The 26,726-nt window shown below is 41.0% G+C and overlaps 1 protein-coding gene and 1 long non-coding RNA gene across 3 annotated transcripts in view; one reads left to right on the top strand and one right to left on the bottom strand.

Moving 5' to 3' along the window:
• The window catches only part of Mapk1 (mitogen-activated protein kinase 1), a 65,762-nt gene extending 58,266 nt beyond the window's left edge, over positions 1 to 7,496 (bottom strand). For both annotated transcript variants that reach the window (XM_085684605.2, XM_085684608.2), the window contains exon 1: positions 7,194 to 7,496. In XM_085684605.2, coding sequence (XP_085540731.1) covers positions 7,194 to 7,303 — 110 coding nt within the window. In that variant the 5' untranslated portion in view covers positions 7,304 to 7,496. The remainder of the gene's footprint in view (positions 1 to 7,193) is intronic.
• Positions 7,497 to 7,581: 85 nt separating this feature from the next.
• Positions 7,582 to 13,300, top strand: LOC125411932 (uncharacterized). Its single transcript, XR_007235421.3, has 4 exons — positions 7,582 to 7,783; positions 8,478 to 8,651; positions 9,960 to 10,039; positions 13,014 to 13,300. It is a non-coding gene; the product is annotated as an uncharacterized LOC125411932 (long non-coding RNA).
• The last annotated feature ends 13,426 nt before the right edge of the window (positions 13,301 to 26,726 follow it).

The raw sequence follows: 26,726 nt of genomic DNA, 5'->3' as shown, positions 1-26,726 counted from the left end.
TTGCCAATGAAACAGGAACCTCTAACTCTGCTGTTTGTAGCTTTCTCCTTTAGAGGTTCTGCTCAGTCTATTAAAGCTACTGTAGTCAAAATCCTCCTGGCATCTTTCTCCTTGCAGAGTAGGCCATTTCAAAGCTCAGCCAGCCAGCCTTCACTAGTGGAAACAGAAGCGATGAAGCTATTGCATGTATTTTTAGGCATCTCTTAGTGTGGGAACCCAAAGTGAAAAGGAATAAAAGCAAAGGAGGATTCAGGGAAAACATTCAAGAAAATGTTTTCAAAGACTTACTTTTGTGTAGTTGTGTGAGAGAACACACACACACATGTGGAGGTCGGCAGACCTAATGGGTTGGTCCTCCTTGAAGCAGGACCTTTTACTTGCACCGTGTTGCATGCTCCAGGTTAGCTGGCCCATGAGCTTCTGAGGTAATCTTTTGTCTCCACCTCTCATTTCATGTTCCGGAAAGCTCTAATTACAAACATATGCCACCGTGTCTGGCTTAGGCTTGCAAAAACTTTTACCCACTGAGACATCTTCCCAGCCTTCAACTGTTTTGTTTTTTCCTCTTATTTTTCTTTTCTCGATTGTTTTTGTTTTTTGAGACAGGGCTGACATTGAACTCAGAGACTTGCCTGCCTCTGCCCCCCAGCACTGGATTAAAGGTATGAGCTACCATGCACAGCTTCAACCACGTTTTTTAACTAGTAAGTACAAACAGTTGCTGGGGAAACTTGGATGCTTTTCATAAAAACCCTTAAAATACTTGAGAATAGAAAACAATCCAAGTAAATTCATATTAACGGTATTAACAGTTGCAACTAACTACAGGAGTACCTCAGGGACTATAACAAAAATTTTATAATCTATTTTGCTGAGACCACATTTCTACATTCTAATGTTTACGTGCGCCGGCCTCCTCATATATTCAGGCTCTAAATATGACCTAAGATTTATTATTTTAGCAACTAAATCTGAGTTTCTGAATCCCAAGCTGGCTGTGGTGTCACACCCTATAAACCTAGCATTTGTGCCAGAGACCAGAAGCCCAAGATCATCCTCAGTTACAGAATAAGTCAGTGGCCAGGTCGAGCTACTAGACCCTTTCACAACAGACACTGAACAGAAATAAAAGTAAGAGTGGATACAAACTGCAGAAAAGGCCATCCTTTGATGAGTCCCAGTCACCTACAACACCAAGTTCAAACTCCCAGCTGTTATAACCACACCTTTCTCCCTAAGGTGTCCTTTACTCTAGCTGTGGCACTTTGTGGTTTTCCTGACCACATATGCTATTTTCATGCTATGTGCCTTTGCATGTATTATTTCTCTCTGCCTAGAAAGCATTTTTAAAGGTAAACCACTCAACATTAACACTAAGCTCAACATCTGAAAGGCCTTCCATCACCTAGCACGTTATGCATCCCTCCTGTACAGCACTGGCAGTTTGTTACTGCCCAAGTATATCCTATTCAGAGTTACCACCATACAGGAACCAAGTGAATCAATCCTGTGTTTGATAAGCTCCTCCTGAGCAAACACCTTATATCAACAGTTTTAAGGAAGGCTATAATGAGACGCAAGAAAAAGTAACTAACATTTTTGTTACTGAAGTCATTATTTTCTCAACTTCATCTTCCCTCCCCGTTTGTTTTCAACACTGTAGATGAAATCCAGAGAATGCTAAGCAAGCACCACTACTGACTCCCAGCGCCTCACTCTTAACTATAATTCTCTGAATGTCACTCAGAAGCCAGCCAGAATTGGTTGCCTCACATATATCAGGCCCAAGTCCTCTACCACTGAGTCATACTCCTAGTGTTGTCATATTTCTAGCTATGTCCTAGAGCAAGTTACCCAAATGCTCTCAAATCACCTCACAGAAAAGAACAAAAGAAAAGCTAATCACTTTTACAGTCGCTTGATTTGATATACACCTTCTAAAACACACACACAAGGTACAGAATAAGTGATACATAGGTGAGTATTTTAATCATCAAGTTTAAAAAGAACAAAATACTGTACTATCAGGAAAAAGAATATAACAGAATTTTGATAGGAACCGTCTTTTTATTTAAGAGTGGAAAATATGCCAGGTGGTGGTAGTGCACGCCTTTAATCCCAGCACTCAGAGACAGAGGCAGGTGGGATCTCTGTGGATTCAAGGCCAACATGGTCTACAGAGAGAATTCCAGGACAGGCTCCAAAACTAGAGAAACCCTGTCTCAAAAAACCCAAAAAATAAACAAACACAACCCCCCCAAAAGAGTGGAAATTTTGATAGCTTGTCTTCAGCTGCATTCTTCTTCTTTTTTTTTTTTTTCAAGACAGGGTTTCTCTGTAGCTTTGGAGCCCGTCCTAGAACTAGGTCTTGTAGACCAGGCTGGCCGTGAACTCCAGAGGTCCGCCTGCCTCTGCCTCCTGAGTGCTGGGGTTGAAGGAGTGCGCCACCACCTGACTTACAGCTGGGTTCTTTTGTTCCCTGGAGTTAACTCTTTAATGACTACTATGTCCTTCCTTGGGTTCCTTTAACAATATCAAACCTGGCCCCTTTCATCACAGTTCCTGTCCTCTTTGTGTGACTTTCTTTCATTGATACCTAGAGGTAGATATTCCCGTCTCATTTCTCACCACTTCCATTAGCCTGACCTTAAATTAAGAATCCCCCAGCCCCTCTGTCACACACAGAAACAATACTTCAAAATTAAAATTATCCAGGGATGGTGAGGCAGCTCAGGGTTTAAGAGCGCTAGCTTTTCTTGCAAAGAACTCCAGTTCAGTTTTCAGCACCCACATCAGGTGGCTCACAACGCCTTCTTACTCCCTCTTTTGGCCTCCAAGGAGACACACCCACATACCCATATAAACTGAATTTTTTTTTTAAAAAAATTGAACTCAGTCATCTTAGTAGACAATCAAGTTCACAGCTTCCATTTCTTCCTTCTCATCTCTGCCACTCTTCTATGCAGCTCACCAGTTCTCAGGTTTCTCTTTTTTGCAGTGATGCTTTTATTCCTCCTCTTCTACTTCAGTAGTTCTTACTCATACTGGGGACCATGAAACCCTCTGAAAATCCACTGAATAATATACTAAAAAACATGTTGAACATGCATGCTTACGTCAAGAAACCAATTCCTCAAATAATAACTTATGCTCCTCCACTCAAAATTTTAACTATACTGTATATAAAGTTTTCTTTTTAAAAAGATTTTTTTTCTGTGTATTTTGCCTGCTTGTCTGTTTGTGCATCATGTGCATGCCTGGTACCTGTGTAGCCAGAAGAGATGGTCAAATCCCCTAGAACTGAAGGGCAGTTGTGGGCCACCAAGTAGGTTCTGGGAATTGAATCCAAGCCCATCCGTAAGAATAACAAATGCACCACCAAATAAACAAACAAAAATGGGTGGTAGCACACATCTTTAATCTCAGCACTCGGGAGGCAGAGGCAGGTGGACCTTTGTGAGTTTGAGGCCAATCTGGTCTACAAGAGCTAGTTCCAAGACAGGCTCCAAAGCTACAGAGAAACCCTGTCTTGAAAAAAAGAATAAAAGAATAACAAATGCTCTTAATGCTGAGCCATCTCTCCAGTCTCTGTATAAAAAGTTGCATCATTAGATCCTGCTCTTGTGTTATAAACTTCAAGCTGCTTTCTGTATAGCCTTGAATGGTCTACAAACTTAATAAGCAGACACAGAAATCACTATTTCTTCCTGATAAACCCGTTGTGTCTACAGTACCCTCTCTTGGATTAGGGCCCCAATACTAAACCTTGTCTCACGTTAGCTAAGCAATCTTCAAACCTAAGTCCATCTTTCTCAGATTCTTACCTTTTAACTGTTTTTCTTCTGTCCTCCCTTTGTTAGGTCTCAGTCTCTCACTCTCTCTTGTTTTTTAGTGACAGGGTTTCTCTGTAGCTTTGGAGCCAGTCCTGGAACTTGCCTTTGTAGACCAGGTTGGCCTCAAACTCAAGAGATCTGCCTGCTTCTGCCTCCCAAGTGCTGGGATCAAAGGCGTGCACCATCACTGCTTGGCTTCGTTAAGTCTAATCACTTCCGCAAGAGCTCCTGACTGATTCTGTCGGCTCAAGATTCCTCATCTCCACTGACACTTAATTACTGCACCTAGAGATGGCTACAATGGACTCATTTCTCTATCACCACCAAAATTAAAATTTGATCATGACTTGACTGTAAAAAAAAAAAATTCTTTCTTTCCCATTCAACGAATAAAACCATTTACTTTTGCTGTTATGGAGTCCTCTACAGTTTTCACCCAAAGACTTTTCTAAGATTAGATTCAACAGCTCACGTTGTTACTTGTCCCTATTATCTGACTATCAAAATCACACCCACTCTTAAATGCCCAACTCAAAACCCAGTCTTACTTTCTTTTAATAAACATTTTAAATTATGTATATTCCATATGCATGCTTATTTGTGCACACACACAGGTACCCACAAGAGTTCAGAGGCATTTTATTACTTGGAGCTGGAGTTACTGGCTGTTAGGAACTGAATTCTAGTAGGAACTATTAGCTGCTGAGCACCCACCACCCAATCTTATCTTTTAGTCTTCACATAATAGTTAGGAAAGAGAACCTAAATAAAATAGGCACAATTTCCAGTGAACTGCTTTAGGGAAAACCCTGCTAAATAATAGCTGAAAATACCTGAAATAATTTTTAACCATTTATTTTTAAAATATTTATTCATTTATTACGCATACAATATCTGTCTACATGTGTGCCTGCAGGCCAGAGAGGACACCAGCTCTCACTACAGATGGTTGTGAGCCACCATATGGTTGCTGGGAATTGAACTCAGGACCTTTGGAAGAGCAGGCAATGCTCTTAACCACTAAGCCATCTCTCCAGCCCCCATTTTTAACCATTTTTAAAATTATTTTTTAGGATGTATGTGTACCCAATGAGTTTTCTATGCACACGTGTGCAGATGCCCTTGGAAGCCAGAGGGTCACCTAATGAAGATGCTGGGATCTAAAAGAGCTCTTAACCACTAAGTCATCTCTCCAGCTTTTTAAAGATCAAAACTATTCAAGAAAACATTGAAGTCAAGATGCCCTTCATAAGTCCAGCATAGATAAAATGCTAATTACCTTTAATTAAGAATATTCTATAAATACTAAAATGTTTTCAACCTGGAGATAAAAGGATGGACCCAGAATTTAAATTTCAATTATATCTTCAATTTTCTTAAAACTAAAATTTGTATCTTTAAATTTACTTCATGCATACGGGTGTTTTGCTCAAATGCATGTCTAAATCTGATCCCCTCTCTGTAACTGGAGTTACAGACAGTTGTGAGCTGCCCATGTGGGTGCTGGGAATTGAACCCAGAGCAGCAAGTGCAGAATCCTCTCTCCAGCCTCTAAAATTTGAATTTTAAAGAGAACTTTGCACAGCAGCTGGGAACTTCAAAGGTCAATTAACTCCACAGCAGCAATAGCACCAGGATCTAAACAATCTGTTTTTATCAGACACGTGGAGGAAAGGAGTCCAACTGACAGCCTAAATTTATCGTCCCTATTTAAAATAAGCTAATTTTTAAAATAAATGAGACTATGACAGATAATCTTGAGTACCTATAATAGAGAGTTACTGGGATGTTTACCTGCAGGTGCAAGAGCAGTAACAATAGGTGTAAGACAGATGTGATGTAGAAAGTGCTTTTTCTCTATTTCTTTAAAAAGGTCTTTAATTGTGACTAATTTAATTTCTATTTTGACTCCCAGGACTAGTTCTCTTTTATCTTCATAGTTGCACACTACGAAATATTTTGTTCACAAAGAAAATAAAATTATTCATGAGTCTTTTTTAAAAGAACATTGATTATTCTATTTAGTTAAGACACTTGGTAAAGAAATACATCTTTCCTAGCATTTCTAAAATGACGACCATTCAAATTTGAATGTACTTCTGAAAATAGACTTGCTCATCAGGAAAATACGCTAAAGTCCCAAGATTATTAATAACATCAAGGAAAGGCGTGTGTAATAACTGAAGAGCTGCAGCATTTGAAACAGGATCTGTCTATAACCAAAGCCTGATTCTAGTTCTGCACCCTTGGGAAAGGACTTCTTACAATACCTTATCTGGACAAGAAAGGTATCTTTTCTTTCCTCAAAATGGCTATTCAGGTAAAATTAACTATGAGGATAGCAGAGTATCTAACTCAGAGATCTTCAATAAATTTGCTTACTTCATGTAGCACAAAAAACAAATTTAAAAGAAAATCTACTTCTCCGAGTTTTCAACGTACAAAACACAAGCAGCCCGTTTTAATAAAAACAATACACTTCATCATTTCACAATATGGTGAGAAATCCTGCAAGTGACCACGCAAAAGAACTATCTGGGCTGTATATATACCGAACACTAAAATGTGAAGGAGAAAACGGCCACAGTAAACTGGGCTAAAACGTATGGATATTTACAGCTTTAAGAAAGCGCTCTTGATGGTAAGGAAGGAGTAATTTAAAATCAAATTGGGCCCAATTCCAGATACATCTTAATAACTCTAAGAGTGATGCTGGTTTATCTTTCCTGAAACGCAACCGCTACGATATTTAAAGCCATTTCGAAACTCTTCAAGATTTAAATATCCTCACAACCAACGCTGGTGTCGTTAATGTTTTTTAGAAAGTCTGAGTTGGAACGCATCATTAGCTTCACTGAAGAAATTTTGTGAAAGCTGTTCATGTATACAAAAAGAAGAGAAGAAAAATATTTTGGTGTTCAGCACACACTGAGGATTCTGGCTTGCAGAACCACGGCCGCCTCCACCACCACGGACAAGTATGTGATGGAATTCATGGTTTTACAATCTAATGTCAAAAGAAGACGACTATAAAGCTATAAATTAGGGGACACGGTGCACTTCCGTTCCTGTCCCGAGGGAAAAGACACTAAAGTACGAGCCTGAGAGCAAGTCCTCGGGTCCTGGCTTCATTCTGGGGGTGCCCCTCCAACCGCAAACGGGGGTCAGCCCAGGAAGCACACACCACCACCTAAGCCTCGACTGGCTTCGTGAGTGTGGGCCAAAGAGAAGTCAGGGGTCCAGGGCGCCGCAGAACGCGAGGTCAAGGCGCGGGAAGGGCCGCGGCTGCGCCCAGAGCCACGGGCAGAGGCATGAGGTGAGCGGGTGAGGCCGGGCTTGCACACCAGCGCAGACACTCACCAAACCATGCCGTAGGCGCCCTCTCCGATGTACGAGAGGTTGGTGTAGCGCGGCCCCACGTCGAACACCTGCCCGCGGACCATCTCCGGGCCCGCCGCCGCCGCCGCCATGTTGGCTGCCTAGCCGCCGCTTTGGGCTCGACGCTTCGCGGCCGCCGCTCGGCTTGTGCAGCGCCTCCCGCAGGGACCGCGCCACCACCCGTGCAGCCGCCGCCGCCGGCGACCGGGAACGAGGAATGAAGACAACACAGAGGGCAGAAGTGACCGCCAGTCGAGCCACTGCCTGCCTTCCTGCCTGACGGGCGGGCAGCGAGCGGGAGGAGGGAGGGGCTGGCGTCGAGGGGCGCTGGGGCGGAGTCAAGGGCGTGCTCACTGATTGGCTCCTCGCGACGCTGGGGCGGAGTCTCGAGAGCCGGCGGAAGCAGCGAGCACAGGCAGGAGCACTGCGGCTGCGGGGGAGGCCTGTCACGTGCGTTTGGAGAACCCGGCGCTAGGGGGCTCTTGAAAGCCAAGTTGGAACCTGGGCATAACGACCCCATAGAGTGTCCCTCTGTGCCCGGTCCAGAACGAACTCCCGGAACCAGGAACTTGGTGAGACCAGAGAACTCATCATACACCAGGCACTGGACCCCTAAGACTGGCCTCTGGGAATCTGTGACCCACCAGTCTCTGATGAACTTAGACTACCAAACTGAGACAGAAACCATGACCCAGACCCAGAAAGATATTTTCACACATAGAAGTGTGAGACAGAAGTGGAAACCAAAACACAAGGCATTGAATCCCTTAATTAGAGGTTTGTTCAAAGAAGATTTGCTGCATACTTAAGAGTGTTGGAGCCAGCCACCCTTCTAGAGAGAAGAGATAGACAAAATGCAATACTTAACTGCAAGTGCTGTTTAGAGGGTTGTGGGTGGGGACACTGGAAAAAGACTTTCAAATTCAGGGACTGAGACCCCGGTGTTGTGTAACAGTTTCCTGAGATTGAAACATTTTATCCTGAGGTTCTCCTTAAACAGGAAGGTAAACAACAAAGGAACTATGGGAAGTCCTTGAAACTGACCAGATTCACCAGGCTACTTTTTGCAAGAGTAAGCAATAAAACCTGAAAGTCCCCCTCAGATGAACTCAGGGGAGCTGCAAAGAAGACTTGCAGCCAAAGTGTCTGAGAAGCAGAAACCCAGCGCCCCCTGCCCGGAAGAGGTTTAGACCAACTTAAATAGCTGGAAGGACACTCTTCAACTTTGGTGGTAACCGTACTTAGATGCGTGTTGTGTCTCCCCAGGAATCCTTTTGTCACACACCAGTTTGGTACAGAAGAGCAGAAACGTAGAAATACAGCACGTTTAGAATTGCTGAAACATCTGAACAAGATTTAGGGAAAAAAACCTGATGTCGTGGGTCAGAACCAGTCACAAACACCAATAAACTGAAGAATAAAATTGGAATCTTAAAGTAGGTGGGTGCCAAGGAAAGCAATGGTAAGATAGCATCACAGTTTGCGTCCCTGGAAGCAGACCCCTCTGTGGCCAACAGTGCGATCTAACCCAGAGACACCAACTCTGCCCTTTTAGACATCAATAAGGATCAACTGGGCCCAAAGACAAAAAAGTAAATCTTTCAAAATGAAGGGAGGAACTGGGGGTGTCCCTGGGTGGTAGAGTGCATGCTTATCCTATGGCAGGCCTTGGATTCATTTCGCGACACTAAAGGAACAACATCCTGAAGGGGAAAAAACAAAGCTCTAAGAGTTAAAATTAGTCCTTCAAAATGTATTGGGCCACTCAGCAGAATCCTTTTTAAGAAGACAATACCATGGCTCTATTTTTTTTATTTTTTATTTATTTTTAAAGATTTATTTATTTATTATGTATACAACATTCTGCCTCCATGTATGCCCTCATGCCAGAAGAGGCACCAGATCTCATTACAGATGGTTGTGAGCCACCATGTGGGTTGCTGGGAATTGAACTCAGGACCTCTGGAAGAGCAGTCAGTGCTCTTAACCACTGAGCCATCTCTCCAGCCCTCATGGCTCTATTAAGATGTATTTTTTTTAAAGATCAGGATCAATGGATAGTACCAGGAAATTAAACCCACATTCACCAACACAAAAGTAGCAGTTGAAACAGTAAAACAGATCTGAAGACATAGCATGTCGGCAGTGTAAACGGTGGACGTGAGAAGAGTTTACAAAGTCATGGAGTTCCTTAAGAAAGAAAATGATCAGGGATAGTGCTGTATGCTTTTAATCACAGCATTTCCCTGCCGGGGCTACATACATAGTAAGACCTTGTCTTTAAAGAGAGACAAAATAATTGAGATAATTGTACGGGTTCAAACGATACAGATTCCAAGAAGAAAACTGAAGGAATCGATTAGAAGTAGTAGTCTAAGAGGAAGAAGGTTTTCCTCAGTGGAAAAGGAGAAAATTCAGTGGGTTTGCTAACTTCCAGAAAATTAATAAGCAGGAGCCAACCTCTTCTATTGCTGTGTCAGAATGCTCTGACAAAAGCAACGTATGGGAGGCAGGGTCTATTTTGACTCCCCGTTTGAGAAAACGTGGCTAAAAGTCCTGGTGGCAGGTGCCAGAGGCAGCTGTTCACATTGCAGAAGCAGGAGGCAGAAAGCAGAGAATGGTGTTAATACTCAGCTCCCCTGCCCCCACTTTTAAATATAGTCTTGGACTTCAGCTCTGAGAAAGGTGCTCCATAGTTAAGGTGGGTCTTCCACCTTCCATTAACATGAACTAAATGATCTCTCACAGGCATGCCCAAATCCCGTCTCCTAGAAGATTCTAACAGATAGACAGTATTGACCATCATACAACTTTAAGAGGAAATCTGGGTAAGTGCACACATTTCAAAATGACATATATATCTCTATTCTATGTGTATAACTGTTTGGCCTGGCGTGGGTAGAGGTCAGAAGAGGGTGTTGGATCCTGGAGTTCCAAACGGTTGGGAGCAGCCATGTGGATGCTGAGAACTGAACCTGGGTCCTCTGCAAGAGCAGCCAGTGTCCTTAACTGCTGAGCCATCTATCTAGCAGCCAAAAGTTGATACATTTCAGGGATAAAGAACACACTAGTAGCATCCTATCAGAGGATAAAGTTACTTACTTGAAAAGCTAGAAACTAGCTCCAGAGTGATGATAGATACCCATAATCCTGCATGTGGAGGCCAAGGATCGTAAGTGTAAGATCATTCTTGGCTACAACACAAGTTGGAGGTCAGTCTGAGCTACAGGAGACCCAATTTAAAAAAAAAAAATTCAGATACCTAAATACTGACCTTCAGATATCTTCTCTGTAATAATTATTATAATAATTAAATGCTAAAGGAAAATGAAGCAAAACTGGCAGCTATTGGAAGGGCTCAATGTGATTCTCCTTGGATCATTTCATTCACTCTGAAGTCTTGGTTGCTCTGAGTAACTTAATTTTGCCTTTGTACTGACTTACTGGGTGGGCAGCGCATGTCGCAAACAGCATGTCTATGGAAGTCGGTGACAACTTGTAGGAGTTCTCTCCTTCTACCATGTGATTCTGGGAACCAAACTCAAGTCATCAGGTTTTGTGGCAAGCACCTTTATTTTCTGAGCCATCTCACTGGCCCAAGAATAACTCTTCTTGAGCTCCAGGTCAGTATATCTACTACACACGAGACAGTGCCATGTGACCTCCCACATTTACGTGAACTCTACATAGCCAAACTACCAGAAGTTAATTGATAAAAGCTTAGCTTCTATTTCCCCAGACTTAGAGGGGTTTGCAGTAATATCCACCTCATATATGCATTCCACAGAGTAAATAAGATAACATACAAAGAACCCAGCACAAAATACTATGTACCCAATAAAGGTTATCTGTTACTGTTATCTACCCCACCCAGCCCTGTTCCTCATCTTGTATCTAGTGGACAGTGATACCTTTACATAGATACAAACTGTAAATAAGGCTGTAATTGTAATACCTGGCCGTGTAGCTTTGTGGTAGAATATTTATCCAATATGTATTTTGCCCCATCCCTGAATGAAACACCACCTACCCAATCACAAATTCCCATGAAGTTTAATGTATATGAATCTATTTAAGATTTCTTTTGGTAACTTTTTATGTGTAAGGTGTGTCCATATGTGTGTGCATGTATGCGTGTGTGAGTGTACTTACGTGTACACGTCCAGGTGGAGGCCAGAAGTTGACCTTGGGTGTTTTCCTCCATCACTCTCCACTTTAGGGTTTTTTTTTATTATTTATTTTTTGAGACAGCATTGCCCACTGAAACTAGAATTCTTATTTCTGCTAGACTGGCTAGCCTTTCAGCCCTCTGCCCAACACTGGGGGTACACATGCATACTGCTAGACCAGGCTTGTATGTGGGTGCTGGGGATCTGAACTCAGTTTATCATGCTTTTGTAGCAAGCACCCTACGTTCTGAGCTCTCTCCCTAGTCCTAATACCTCTTTAATATATTTTTGCTACTCGAAAGTATGGTCCCCAGACCCAGCAGCATTTCTGAGAGTTTGTTGTGGCATCTCAGGCCCCACCCCTAACCTCTTGAATCCAGATCTGCATTTTAACAGGAGCCTCTGGTCATTAATTTCCATCTAAAGTTTGAGAAGCAAACTTTGCGTATAACCACTTGCTGGTTAAAGCCTGTTGTATCATCTTACTGAGACTGCACAATGTCTTGACTCCTTCCAGTGGTGTCATCTCCAGTTGTTTCTTCTTGTACTGGGATTGGTCTTTCTATAACAAACTTAATCATATTCATGTCCTGACTCCCATCTTCCTTGTTCTTTTTGTTGCTGGGACTTGACCCCTGTGCCCTAGTATCCTTCCATACTTTCCAGATAATCACGAGTTTTGGCTGGACCTTAGAGCACATATCAAGATTGTGAGGAGCCAGGAAACACCCAATAACTATGGCACTGAAACAGATATGACACCACGTAAATGATTTAAAAGCTCTGGAGGAACCCTGAAAGTTAAGTGTGAACTCTGACGCACAAATGCTTCAGTTAGGGGCTGGAGAGATGGCTCAGTGATTAAGAGCACTTGCTGCTCTTCAGAGGACCCAGGTTCAATTCCCAGCTGACAGCTCACAATAATGACTCCAGTTCAAGGGGATCTGTCACCCTCTTCTGGTCTCTGAAGGCACCACACACATATGGAATGTGGACAAAACACCCATACACATAAAATTATTGATTATAAAAACAAAACAAAACCAGAGTTCTAGCTCTGAAAAAAATTATGCTTCAGGATGGCAGAAATGGAAACATATCTTAAAAAATTTCTAGATATTTTTTGATCATTAAATGGGCTAGTATGTGGCTTTGAACATGATATTCAATAGCTACTGCTTTTTTTGTACCATGTGTAGTCCTCAAAAATCTTGCTTAGGATTCTGATTTCTACCCTATTAGTCTTCATTAATATCAAGTTGTTTCCTGCTCTAAATATTTTTCTTATATTTATTTTTTATGTGTATGGATGTTTTGTCTGCTTGTATGTCCGTGTACTACATTTGCGCCTGGTGCCCTTGGAGGTCGGAAAAGAGCATTAGATTCCTGGTACTGGACTTACAGATGGTTGTTAAATGGAAATCAGCCCTGGGTCCTTTGGAAGAGTGGCCAGTGCTCTAAAGAATTATGTAGTATTAACACATATATTAACATATATGCTTGTAAATTAGAAATCAGTGTTTATGTGGCATTTGGTTGATTCAACCTGTAGAAGATTTCCATGTATGTACGTTTGATTTTTCAGCTGTTAATATCAGAATTATGAGAACACTTTTTAAAACTCCTGATCTAGGACTGGAGAGATGGCTCAGCAGTTAAGAGCACGGACTGCTCTTCCAGAGGACGCAGGTTCAACTCCCAGCACTCACATGGCAGCTTACAACTGTCTGTAACCTCAGTCCTGGAGACCTGACACCTTCTCACCAATGCACATAAAATAAAATAAAATAAAATAAAATAAAATAAAATAAAATAACACTCCAGATCCACACACAATATTAGTAAGGGGATAGTTCAGAAAGGGGAAATTTCTTTTTAAGATACCATTTGTCTAAAAATAAAGTATTATTTGACTATTGATATATTTTGTGTTTATTTTTCATTTGCTCTAATCCCATGCTCCCAAACAAGATTAACATATCTGTATTGCTTACTAATATTTTATCGACGTGCTTATTATTGCACTACTTTAAGCTCTAGCTATAAAGCTTAAATTTGATCAAATCATTGAGAGAAAAAGAAGTTCAAGACTAGGTACTATTTCTCGAGGCAGCAGATGTCTCAGGGGGTAAAGGTACTTGTCATCAAGCCTAAGGGCCTGCGTTTGATCCCAGATGCTGCAAGGTGGGAAGAGAGAACTGATTCTCGCAAATTGTCTTCTGAATCCCACTGGTTAAGGTCTTGGAACCCGGAGGCTCAGAAGTCCAAGGCCAACCTTAATTTCATCGGGGTTTGAGGTTGGCCTGGGTTAGAGACTCCATCTAAAAGAAAAAAAAAAAAGTTCAAGAAACAAAAAGTTGATTTTTGTGACCAGTTCATGTCATCATAAAAATGTAATTGATAATGAAAGTCTGAAGTGTAAAACATCTTTCCTGGGGCTGGGGAATGAATTCAGAGCAGTAGAGCTCTTGGCACGCAAGCATTCAGGAAGCCCTGGACTCAATACCCACAAAACATGAACTGGGAGTGGAGGTGTAGGCGTGAAATTCCAGCGCTTAGCAGCTGGGAGCAGGAACATCAGAAGTAATGTTAGCCTTACCTGCGTAGGCAGTTCAAGGACAGCCTGGGTTACCTGAACTGTTGTTTAAAAAAAAAAAAAAACAACTATACAAAGTCCTTTCTTCAGAATTTCAATGAAAGAGGCTGTTTTTATTGCACAGATGTTCACTCAGATGGTGGCAGAACTTGAGGCTGGGCAAAGGTTTGTGGCCTTCTTAAAGAAATTGCTGTGATAGCATTGTTTGTGTCCTAATTAAAGGGCTTTTTTCTTTCAGAAAAAAAGAAAAAGAACTAATACATGTACACAGAAGTTTTCCTGTCCCAGCAGCCGCTTTCCAAATAATCTCTCAGAGGCTTGCATTAATTATAATGCTTGGCTGGTAACTCAGGCTTGTTAACCACCTAACTCTTACATTTAAATTAACCCTTATTTCTATTTATGCTTTACTACGTGACTCATGGCTTGTTACCTCATTTCCTACATGTCCTGCTTGCTTGGTAGTTGGCTGGCATCTCTCAACTCTACCCTTCTCCTTTCCAGCATTCTCCATTTGACTTTCCCACCTAACTTTATCCTGTTCAGCTGTTAGCCAGTCAGCTTCTTTATTAAACCAATCACAGCAACAAATCTTCAGGGTGTATAAAAAAAATTATTCCACAGCAAATACGTTATAATGACTTAAACTATTCAACCACTATGTTTTTCCTAAAGAACTTTCCTTACTTGGTTCCATGGACATTACAAGACTATATGAGTTTGGCTGCCCTTGAAGTTCTCTAACAGGCAAAGTGCCCTACCAGCAGACAGCTCCATTCAGGTCCTGTGCAGATTACTATTCATGCTAGGATGGAGTTTAATCTCATCATTCTGTGCTGAGTCAGACCCAGAGGGAAGCATAATCCAGTCACTCCACAGGGTACTGTGAGACATACTAAGCTGTCATCTAGGGATAGGGCTATGCTTGGTTAGTCAGGTGGCCACCTGAGTGTTTCTACAGAAGGGTAACTATTTCACAGTATAAATCTTAGGCTGAGTGTTTCTACAGAAGGGTAACTATTCACAGTAGCAATCTTAGGCAACAATGGGAGCTGTTACCTGTCCATCAGGGATGTCTCCCTTTCCTAGTAGTAACAACTTAGTTTTCCTTGGGTAAACTGTATTGTCTACACACTCCTGTAGTTTGAAGGACTAAGCCCTCCCCCACCAGGAGGCTCTAGCACAGGACCATGTGCTCTTCAACCAGAATCACCAGTGTTAGCTGGAAGGTTGGACATGTGACCTTGTCCAGGTTAATGACACTCAGCTGAGACTCTTTCAGAAACTGTTGGAAAAGCAATGTTGCTCTCTGAAGGATGTCACGGTAATGGATGCAAATCTGAGACCCAACATATTACACTGCTTCCTGAATATGTAGGCAAGGTAGGAAAAATAGAATTCAGAGATACAGGTACAATTTCCTGCTGCCAGAATTTGCTGTTGTATTTAAGTTGCTCCTGGATTTCAAAGGATGATGAGTCAGCAGAGTTTGGGCTAGTTTTCTGTCACTTAAAACCAGAGTTACAACACATGATTCAGCTCTGTTTTTTTTTTCTTTCAAATATTGCTTAGGAGTGTTCCATAAATCAGGAGACATCAATCAGAAACTCATAAATGATGAAACAAGAGGTAAGAACTGGCGTCAGCCTCAGAACTGAAGATAGTTGAGGTAGCTGAATAAAATCGTCACTCAAAGGAATGTGGGATACTGAGAAATTTAAATATTGGTAATAAGCAAAATGCAAAAGAAAACTGAGAAATATGATGATAATGCTTTTAAAACAGTGTCCTATAGTGCAGTCCTGGCTGGCTGGGAATTTGTGGTGTAGACTAGGCTAGCCTCCAAATCAAAGAGATCCACCTGCCTCTGCCCCCCCCCCCGAGTTCTGGGATTAAAGGTATTAACATTATTTGACAAATGAATAATGAAACCATTTTTAAAAATCAATGAACAATGAACATCCTGCTAGATACTTCAGAATTAAGACATTATACTAAGCCAGCAGTGGTGGCGCACGTCTTTAATCTCAACATTTAGGAGGCAGAGGCACGCGAATTTCTGAGCTTGAGGCCAGTCTAGTCAACAAAGAGAGTTCTAGGACAGCCAGGGCTACACAGGAAAACCCTGTCTTACTCCCCCTCAAAGACATTATACTAATTTTTTTTTTTTGGTCAAGATGGCATACAACTAACACACTAATACACTTCAGGAAACCATGAAATAAGATGGCTTATTTTGGATTTTATTGCTGTGAAGAAACACCATGACCACAGGAATTCTTATAAAGGAAATATTTAATTGGGGCAGGCTTACAGTTTCAGAAGTTTAATCCATTATTGTCACGGAGGGAAACATGGTGGCATGCAGGCAGACATAGTGCTGGAGAAAAAGCTGAGAGTTCTACATCTGGATCTACAGACAGCAGCAAGAGAATGCCTCAATGGGCGTGGCTTAAGCTTCTGAGACTTCAAAGCCCACTCCCTACTGATACACTTTCTTCAGCAAGGCCACACCTCCTAATAATGCCACTCCCTTATGAGCCTATGGTCCCATTTTCTTTTAGACTACCACATATGCCAAGTACTATTGCACAAACTTAGAGGATAATTCTTTTACTACTAGGCACACGATCGCCATGCTGACTCACAGAGAAACTGCTTATTTATCCCTTTGCAGGGTCCTCTGAGTTTTCTGTCCGTTTCTTAAGTTCTGCTGCCCTCTGTCTTAGTAGTCCAGACAACCTCGGAACATACATGACTTGAACCAGGGTGAGGCAAGCAAGTGGTGGAGCGCTTAAGGAGCCTTGCTCTCTGCAGATGCTGATGGGAGCACTGAGACGAGACCTTTCAATATGCTATCCAGGGGCCTCACATCTCTCGCTGGGCTTGTCTCTGTCAAGCAAACCTGATACCAACAGTAAGGACTTCCTCATCAAACACAGGGGAGGTGCTCTGCCTCTCTGCTGTTGGTAAGTGTCTCACTCCTCTGAAACATGAAATCCATTGGCATTGCCTTAGTCAAGGGACTGCTTGGTAAGGGTCCTCTTGCTGCATCGAAAGGCATCAGGAAAGAAGCATGCCAGCTCAGGGCTCCTACTCTTGTTCTGAAAACCACTAGTCTCATCATTGGGCTCCACATTCATGACTTCAGTTAATGGTGTTGTTTGGATATGAGTACCCCAAAGAAGCTCACATGTTGAAAACTAACATTCTGCAGCTAATGGACTCACTCACTGTGAGGTGTTTATATCAGGTCTCTTATATACCTTGTAGATTAACTCACTGATGGTTGCATAATCTGATGGTCTTATTTGGAAGTACTAAAATTGCATCTGGCGGTGGTGTCTAGCTGGATAAAATAGATTAATATGTGCATGTTCTTAGGGCTGTATCTTGTTCTGGCACTCCAGCTCTGCTTCCTGGATATCAGGAGGTAATCATTTCTGATCCATTACACCCCCTCCACCTGATATTCTGCCCCACCACAGTCCCACTCCAGTGGAACCAAGCAAGTGTAGACTAAAATCTTTGAAACTATGATCCAAAATAATTTTTTTCTCCTTTTAAGTTGTTTAGGTCAGGAATTTTGTTATAGCCACAAGAAGCTAACTAGCCTCCCTAACTACCACCAAATACTACCAATACATGAATCTGAAGGATTGAGTTCCCAACACAAGAATTTTGAAGGGACAGTAAAAATCATCCTCAGACCAGTAGGGAGTTAGTACAACAGCCCCTGATAACATGTGGTACCACACTGTAAAAAAGGCAGACAGGAGCTGTCTCTTTGGAGATTGCTTTCTTGGTCCCAACAGGCTCATGTGTTTGAAAAGATGGTCTCTGGCATCTTTTCAAATGGTACCTTCAAATGATGCAAAAGATGGTGCTGGCAAAACTTCTGGAGGTTGCGGGGCTATTTTGATGGGACCTAACTGACATTTATGGGGGTAGGACTTTTGGGTTAGAGTCACCTGAGGTCTGTGGTGTCTGATTGGCTGCTGAGGTGTAGGCAAGTTGCTTTGAGTCTTCATCGGAGTCTCTTCTGCTGCCATGAACGCTGTCATGCTTCTCTCCATGAACGCCATCACACTTCCTGCCATGAACGCCATCATGCTTTCCTGCCACGAAACTATGAACTAAAATAAATCCTTCACCCAAGTTAATTCTGTCAGACATTTTGGACATGTAATGGGAAAAGTCCCCAGTGCCCATCTCAGACTCTCTCCCTTCATGATTAGCATCTTACGCAAATGTGGCACCTTCATTACAACCCGCAAACCATTGCTAATATGTACTCTTTACCAAAGCCCATACTTTAATTAGGCGCCCTTGGTTTTTGCTTAAGGTCCTTTCATTATTTGAGAGTAAGAAACCACATAGAGGACATCTTCTCAGTCCTCATTGGGAGACTGGGTCAATGACCATCACACGTCATCACAGTAAAAAGTGTGACTACTGTGAGTGGTTGGGATTTATGCCTGTCTTCCTGGGGAGACTGAGTCTTCTTTCTAGTCACATGTCACAAGGGAGCTGTGCACACCACTCAAGTTGGTGTGTTGGCACAAACATGGAAGAGAATATGGACTATAGAGAAGCCTGCTTCCTCTTCTCTCCTTGTCTTCAGGGTCCAGACATTATAACCATCCATCCCAAATGTCCTCCCAAACTTCCCTCTGCCCGCTATTTTATATTTTACTCAAGAATCTCTCCGATCTTTACAGTTCTCTAAGCCAGAATATAAACATCTTCCCCATCCTCATTCTTTATCAACTCCCACATTTGACTCACAACCACATTAACTCACAGAACTGACCAACACACACACACACACACACACACACACACACACACACACACACACACACAATGTCTTGGTTAGGGTGAAGACATACCATGCTGTGAAGATACATCATGACCATGGCAACTCTTATAAAGGTGAACATTTGATGGGAGTCTTACAGTTCAGAGATTTAGACCGTTCTTTTCACAGCAAGAAGCAAGATAGTATGCAGGCAGACATGGTGCTGGAGAAGGAACAGAGAGTTCTCACATCTTGATCCTCAGACAACAGGAAGGAGTCTGAGTGTGACCCTGAAGATAGCTTGAGCAAAGGAGACCTCGAAGCCCACCCTGGCGGTGACAGACTTCCTCCAACATGGCCACATCTATTCCAACAAAGTCACACCTCCTAATAGTGCCAGTTCTTATGAGCTTATGACCCCATAAGGGGTCAATTACATTCAAACTACCACACACACACACACACACACACACACACACACACTACAATATAGACACACAGCACACACATGACATACACATACACCTCATACACCACAAACACAACCATACATAACCACACACACATACACACATAACTACACACACATACACACACACCACACATATTTCATGACAGAGTCGCACATCTTGCTAATGTTGCTCTAGCTGACCCAGAACTCACTACATAGACTAGACTGACCTTAAACTCACAGAAACCCACCTTCTTTTACCTCCCAAGTACTAGAATTAAAGAGGTGTGCTACCATGCCTAGAAACACTGTTTACTTTTAAAAATAAGTTTTAATATTTAGAACATTTTATGTCTATGTTTGTATCATCCGCCATTTAAACATTGAAATCCCAATTCTAGGATGACATTAAGAAGTGGGCTTTTGGGAGCTGATTAAATCATAAGAGTGGAGCCCACATGGAGAATAGTGGTGCCCTTATGAAAAAAATCCCAGGGAAGTCTTTTACCATGAGAGGCTGTAGCCAACAGATGGCTGTCTGAGAACCAGAAAGTACATCCTTACCTGACACTGAATCTGCTTCCATCTTAACCTAGAGTGTCCCTCCCACAGCACTATGAAAACACTGTTTTTAGTTACCTAGTTTGTAGCATTTTATCGTATATCTTTGTTACTGCTCTATTGCTGTTAAGAGATACCAATACCAAGGCAACCCTTATAAGATAAAGCATTTAGTTGGGGACTTGCATAGGCAGAAGCTGCTTGTTCATTCTCAGCTACCCAGACCTGAAATAATCACTCAGAAACTATATTGTTTGCAATAATGTTTGGCAAATAGCTTAAGCGTATTTCTGGCTTACTATTAACCCATTTCTATTAATCTGTGTATCACCATGTGGCTGTGGCTTACTGGGTAAATTTCTGTCCAACATCTGTCTCTGGCGGGACTACATGGCTTCTCCTGACTCCACCTACTCTCTCTATTTACATCTAGAATTAACCCATTTCCATTATTTTATTTTTTACCATGAGGCTTGTGGCCTACTGGCAGCTCACATCTTTCCCCTTTCTAGGCTACATGGTGTCTTCTGACTCTGCCTACTGTCTCTATGTAACTCTTTCAGCCTGGCTTTACTCTGTTAAGCCATTGGCCAAAAGCAGCTTCTTTATTAACCAATAAAGGCAACAAATATACAGAAGGACTTCCCACATCAGACTTGTTTACAGTTTCAGAGGTTTTGTCAGGCATGAAAGCTACATCCTGATCTACAGGCACAGAGAGAGAGAGAGAGACAGAGACAGAGAGAGAGAGAGACAGAGAGAGAGTACGAATGAATATGTATCCTGGCATGGACTTTTGAAACCTCAAAGCCCACCCACAGTGACACACTTCCTCCAACAAAATAAAACCTCCTAATCCTTTCAAATAGTGCCACTCCCTGGTGATTAAGCATTTAAATATATGAGCCTATGGGGGCATTCTTGATCAAGCCACCACACAGTACAAATGGACCAAGACAGGACAGCTTTAGAGTATGGACACATTGGGACTATAGTTCAGAGAGTTCTCAGAGCTCCTTGCCAGGCTTCCCTCATTAATAACAGGTTATGGACAAACCAGTACCAACACATTATTATTTGTTAAAACCCAGACTTTGTTCAGGTTTCCTTATTTTCCCCATAATGTTCTGCACCATGATTTCATCCAAGTCACCATATTAGTTTTAGGGTCTCTTAGTTGTTAGAGTTTCTAAGACTGCCTTATTTTTGATGACTTTGGCAGTTTGGGGAGTTCTAAGTGTATATCCTTAGTTTTGGTTAGCCCTCCCCCACTCTCTCTTTTCCCCACCCTCCTTCCCCAGCCTTGTTTTCACACTGAATATTCCCCCCTCTCCTTCCACATTGCACACATTCCTGTCCCTCTCCCTTTTTGCCTTGCCCTTACTACCTGTGGCTTTTTTCTTAATTCTGCTCACTGCTCTATAGGTACTCACTCCAATTTAAAACACAGAAATCTAAAAATTCTAGCAGAATTTGTACACAAGACAGAAAAGTGTACTGCTTGTCTCTCTGAGTCTGGGTTAATCTCACTCAGTATATTTCCCAACTATATCCATTTTCCTGAAAATTTCATCACTTGTAGTGCTTAATAAAATTCGATTCTGAATATGAACCATATTTTCACTATCCACTTCTCAGTCAAAAGACATCCAGGATGGTCCCATTTCCTGGCTACTATGAACAGCAGTAAAAATGGCCGTGCAGGTATCTTTGTCTTAGGCTGTAGAGTTCTTTGGAGATATGTTAGTACTGTTTTAGTTTCCTGAAAACACCTACATTGATTTCTGTAGTGGAGGCATTTTACACCCCAACCAGTGAACAGGGATTCCCTTTCCTCACATCCTTGCCAGCATTTCTTATCATTGTGATATTGTTAGATCTATCATTCTGTTATTATAACTAAGGTGAGATGGCAAATCAAAGTAGTATAGCTTGCGTTCCCCAATGGAAAATGATGTTAAACATTTCTTAAAAGTGTTTAGCCTTTCTTCTTTTGGGAATGTTCTGTGCAATTCCATAGCACATTTTTCAATTGGTTTGTTTTTTTTTCTTGGTATTTAGGTGTTGTTGTTGTTCTGGGTATATTCTAGATACTAATCATCTGTCAGATGTATAGCTGGCAGAGACTTTCTCCTATTCTGTAGGGTGCCCATTCATGTGTCCTCTGCTGTGCGGAAGCCTTGTAGTTTAATGATGTCCCACTTGACAACTGTTGGCGTTACTTTGGCATGCACCCAGTCTTATTTAGAAAGTGTGTGCCTGTGTCTATGTCATTTGTACTCCCCTGTCTTGTCCTTTAGAGCAGTGGTTCCTGACCTTCCTAATGCTGTAACCCTTTAATGCAGTTCCTCATGTTGTTGTGAGCCTCAGCCATAACATTATTTTTGATGCTACTTCATAACTGTGATTTTTCTGCTGTTGCAAATTGTAATGTAAATATCTGATATGCAACCCATGTATAAGGGTCATTCAACTCCCAAAGGGGTTATAACCCACAAGTTGAGAACTGCTAGTCTAGCTGTTTCAGAGTTTCAGATTTTATGCTATGGCCTTTGATCCATTTGGAGTTAATTTTCATTCTTTTACAAGTAGATATTGACCTTCCCCAACACTATTTATTGAAAATGTTTTCTCTTCTCCAGTGTGTAATTTTGGCATCTTTGTCAAAAAGTAGTTAGGTTCAGTTGTGTGAACTTATATCTGGGTCCTCTCTTTTCTCCCACTGATGTACATATCTGGTTTTTTTTTGGGGGGGGGGTGGTATGTTTTCCCAGTACCATTTTTTTTATTACTATGGCTTTATGATTTAATTCAAAATAAAGTATGTTGGTTTGAATGAGAATAGCTCCCATAAGTTCTTATGTTTGAATACTTGGTTCCCAGTTAGTGGAACTGTTTGGGAAGGATTAGGAGATGTGGCCTTGATGAAGTGGGTATGGTCTGTGCATGTGATGACTTTTCCAGCCCAAACCTGCTAAATCCTTTATAAGCTCCCAAGCAGTCCAAAGACATATAATCCACATAGTCATGTCCATTTGTACCCCACTCCTGGTACCAATACTGTTCTGGTTTTATTATTTTGCTTTGATAAAGCACTTTGACAAAAAGCAACTCAAGGACAATCCTTCAGTCTCATCCCAAGCCTTGTAGCAGACCGCCTGCAGCTTCCTATCTTCCCTCTCTGCCTCCATTCCCAGACCCTTGAGGTACCACCTTTCCTCCTTCCTGTGGACCCTCTCAGCACTCTTCTCCATCTAGCCCATCCCCATTTCTTCATGTCATCCCCCTATGCCTAGAAACATGTTCTACCCATGATCTCCAGGGGCCATAACTCTCAGGGACTCAGAAACACTCCTTACTAGGAAGCTCAACCCACTACACTCTTCTAAGATTCAAAGAGGGCAACAGAAATCAAGGAAGGGAACACTCATCTAAAAAAGACAAGACCAAAAAAAAAAAAAAAAAGACAAGACCAGATATCAGCACCTAGAATTACAATTATCCCAAACTCAGATGTCTATACATCATCATAAAAATACAATCAATAGCAGCCAGGACTGTATGTCTCCACTCAGTCCCAGCAATTCTACCATAGCAGGCTCCGAGAACTGCAACATAACTGAAGCACAGACAACTTCACTAAAGAAAACCCAAACTGAGGTAAAACTGGAAATAAAAAATTTAGGAAGTCAAATGAAAAATCTCAGAGTTAAGCCTCACCAGCAGAATAATAGAGGTGGAAGAGCAAATCTCAGGAATTGAAGACAAGATTGAAGAAATAGATACCAGACTCAAAGAAAATCTTAAATCTAAAAATTCCAGGCACAAACACTCAGGAAATCTGGGACACTTTGACAGAAAAAAAAAAAAAACTATGAATAATAGAAGTAGAGGAAGGAGAAGAAACTCAGACTAAAGGCACAGAAAATATTTTCAACAAAACCATAGAAGAAAATTTCCCCAACCTAAAGAAGGTAGTACCTATCAAGGCACAAGAAGCATAATTAACACCAAAGACAAGACCAGAAAAGAAATTACCCAGGACACAATAATACTAAGTGTATAAAGCAAAGGAAGAATATTAAGAGCTGCAAGGGAAACACCTGGCTTCTCCCTCCCTCTCTCTTCTTTTCTCTCTTTCCCTCCCTTCCTCATTTTCCCTTTCCACCCTCTCTCTCTGTTTGTTTGTTTGTTTTTCGAGATAGGGTTACTCTGTGTAGCCTTAGCTGTCCTGGAACTTGATCTATAGACCAGGGTAGCCTAGAACTCAGAGACCCACCTGCCTCTGTCTCCCGGATGTTGGGATTAAAAGTGTGCACTGTTATGTGAAGCCTACACCTGACTTCTCAAAGGAGATACTAAAAGCCATGAGAGCCCAGACAGATGTACAAACTCTAAGAGAACACAGATGCCAGCCCAGACTACTATACCTAGAAAATTTTCAATCATAATAGTTGGAGAAAGGAAAACATTCCATGGTAAAAAACCAAACTTAAGGAGAATCTATCTATAAATCCAGCTCTACAGAAGATAGTAGAAGAAAACTTCAATGTGAAGAGGTTACTACAACCAAAACAACTCATAAAGAATAAAGAGTCCCAGACCAGAAAATGAAATGTGGGGAAACCCACATCAAACAACAAAAATAACAGGAATCAATAAATACTGCTCGTTGATAACCCTCAACATCAATGGTCTTAATTCCCCAATAAAAAGACAGACTAACAAAATGGATTATAAAGCATGATCTATCCTTTTGCTGGATCTAAGAAACATACCTTACCATCAAAGATAGATATCACCTTAAAGTAAAGATTAGAAAAAGATATTTCAAGCAAATAGAGCCAAAAAGCAAACCTATGTAGCACTTTTAATACCTGACAATATAGACTTCAAACCAAAACAAGTCAGAAAAGAGAGGAAAGAACACTATATACTTATCAAAGAAAAAATCCACTAGGAGAACACTGAGAGTCTAAACATTTATGCATCAAACACAAGAGCACCCAAGTTTATAAAAGAAACAGTACTACAGCTAAAATCACATATTGACTTTTACACAGTGATAATGGGTGACTTCAGTACCCTACTCTTGCTAATAGACAAGTCATCCAAACAAAAATTAGCAGAGAAATGCTGATGCTAAATGATAACCTAAGTCAAATGGACATAGCAGAACATTTCATCCAAACACAAAATAATACCTTCTTCTCAGCAGCCCTTGGTTCTTTCTCCAAAACTGACTGTGACCCCATTATTTGATACAAGGCAAGTCTCAACAGACACAAGAAAGCTGAAACAACACCCTGAATCCTGTCTGACTACCATGTATTAAAGCTGAATATCATCAACAACAGAAAGTTTACAAACTCATGGAAACTGAACAGCTCTCTACTGAATGAGAAATGGATCAAGAAATAAAAGAAAAAATTTTTTATAACTGAATGAAAATGAAAAAACAAACTAGGCGTGATAGCACATGGCTTTAATCCCAGCACTTGGGAGGCAGAGGCATGTAGATCTCTGTGAGTTCCAGGCCCATCTGGTCTACTTAGTATGTCCCAGGACAGCCAGGGCTATGTATAGAGACCTTGTCTCAGAAAACAAAAAACAAAAGAATGCAAAACAAAGCAAAACATGAAATACACAAGCCTATGGGAAACAATGAAGGCTGTTCTAAGAGGCAACTTCATAGCACTAAGTGCCTACATAAATACATTGGAGAAATCTTAGTAACTTTAGTGGCACACCTGAAACTTTAGAACAAAAAGAAGAAAAAACACCCAAAAGCAATAGATGGAAAGAAATATGCAAACTCAGGTCTAAAAATCAGTAAACTAGAAACAGCAAAATAATAATACAAAGAACCAATGAGACAAAGAATTGGTTCTTTGAGAAAATCAGTAAGATTGGTAAACCCATAACCAAATTAACTAAAATACACAGAATGAAGATCCAAATTAATGAAATTAAAGATAAAAGGACAACATAACAACAAATACAGAGGAAAACCTGAGAATCATAAGGACATACTTTAAAAATATGTACTCTATCAAATGGAAAATCTAAAAGAAATGGATAATTTTCTCAATGTATACCACCTGCCAAATTTAAATTAAAATGAGATAAACAATTTAAACAAATCTATAACCCCTACTAAAATAGAAGCAGTTAAAAGTCTTACAACCAAAAAATGCACAGGACCAGAGGGATTCAATGCAGAATTCTACCAGACTTTCAAAGAAAAATTAATGTCATTACTTCTCAAGTTATTCTGCAAAGTAGAATCAGAAGGTACATTGTTTGATTCTTTTTATGAAGCCATAATTATCCTGATACCTAAACCACATACAGACCAATTTCCCTTATGTACATAATGGAAAAGTTCTCAATAGCAGGCTTGCAAAACGAATTAAAAAACACTTAAAAAAGATCATCCACTGTGATCAAGTTGGCTTCATCTCAGAAATGCAGGGATGGTTCAATATATATAAACAGATAAGAGTGATCCACCATATAAACAAACTGAAAGACAAAAGCCCCATGACCATTTCATTAAATGCAGAAAATGTCTTTGACAAAATCCAATATGCCTTCATGATTAAAGTCCTAGAAAGACTAGGGATACAAAGGACATACCTAAACATAATAAAGACAATTTATAGCAAGCCTATAGCTATGATCAATTTAAATGGAGAGAAACTCAAAACATTTTCATTAAAATTAGGAAAAAGACAAGGTTGTCCACTCTTTTCACACATATTCAGTATAGTATTTAGTCTTAGCTAGAACAATAAGACAACTGAAGGACATCAAAGGGCTACAGTTAGGAAAGAAAGAAGTCAAAGTATCTTTATTTGCAGATGATATTATTTTATACATAAAAGATGCTGAAAACTTCACCAGTAGTTTCTACAGCTGATAAAAAACTTTCAGC

The sequence above is a fragment of the Myodes glareolus genome, chromosome 2 (genome assembly GCF_982192425.1).
Source record: "Myodes glareolus chromosome 2, mMyoGla1.1, whole genome shotgun sequence".
Lineage (NCBI taxonomy): Eukaryota > Metazoa > Chordata > Mammalia > Rodentia > Cricetidae > Myodes > Myodes glareolus.
Note: the sequence above shows the minus strand (reverse complement) of the source record. Positions and strands in the feature narration are given on the sequence as shown.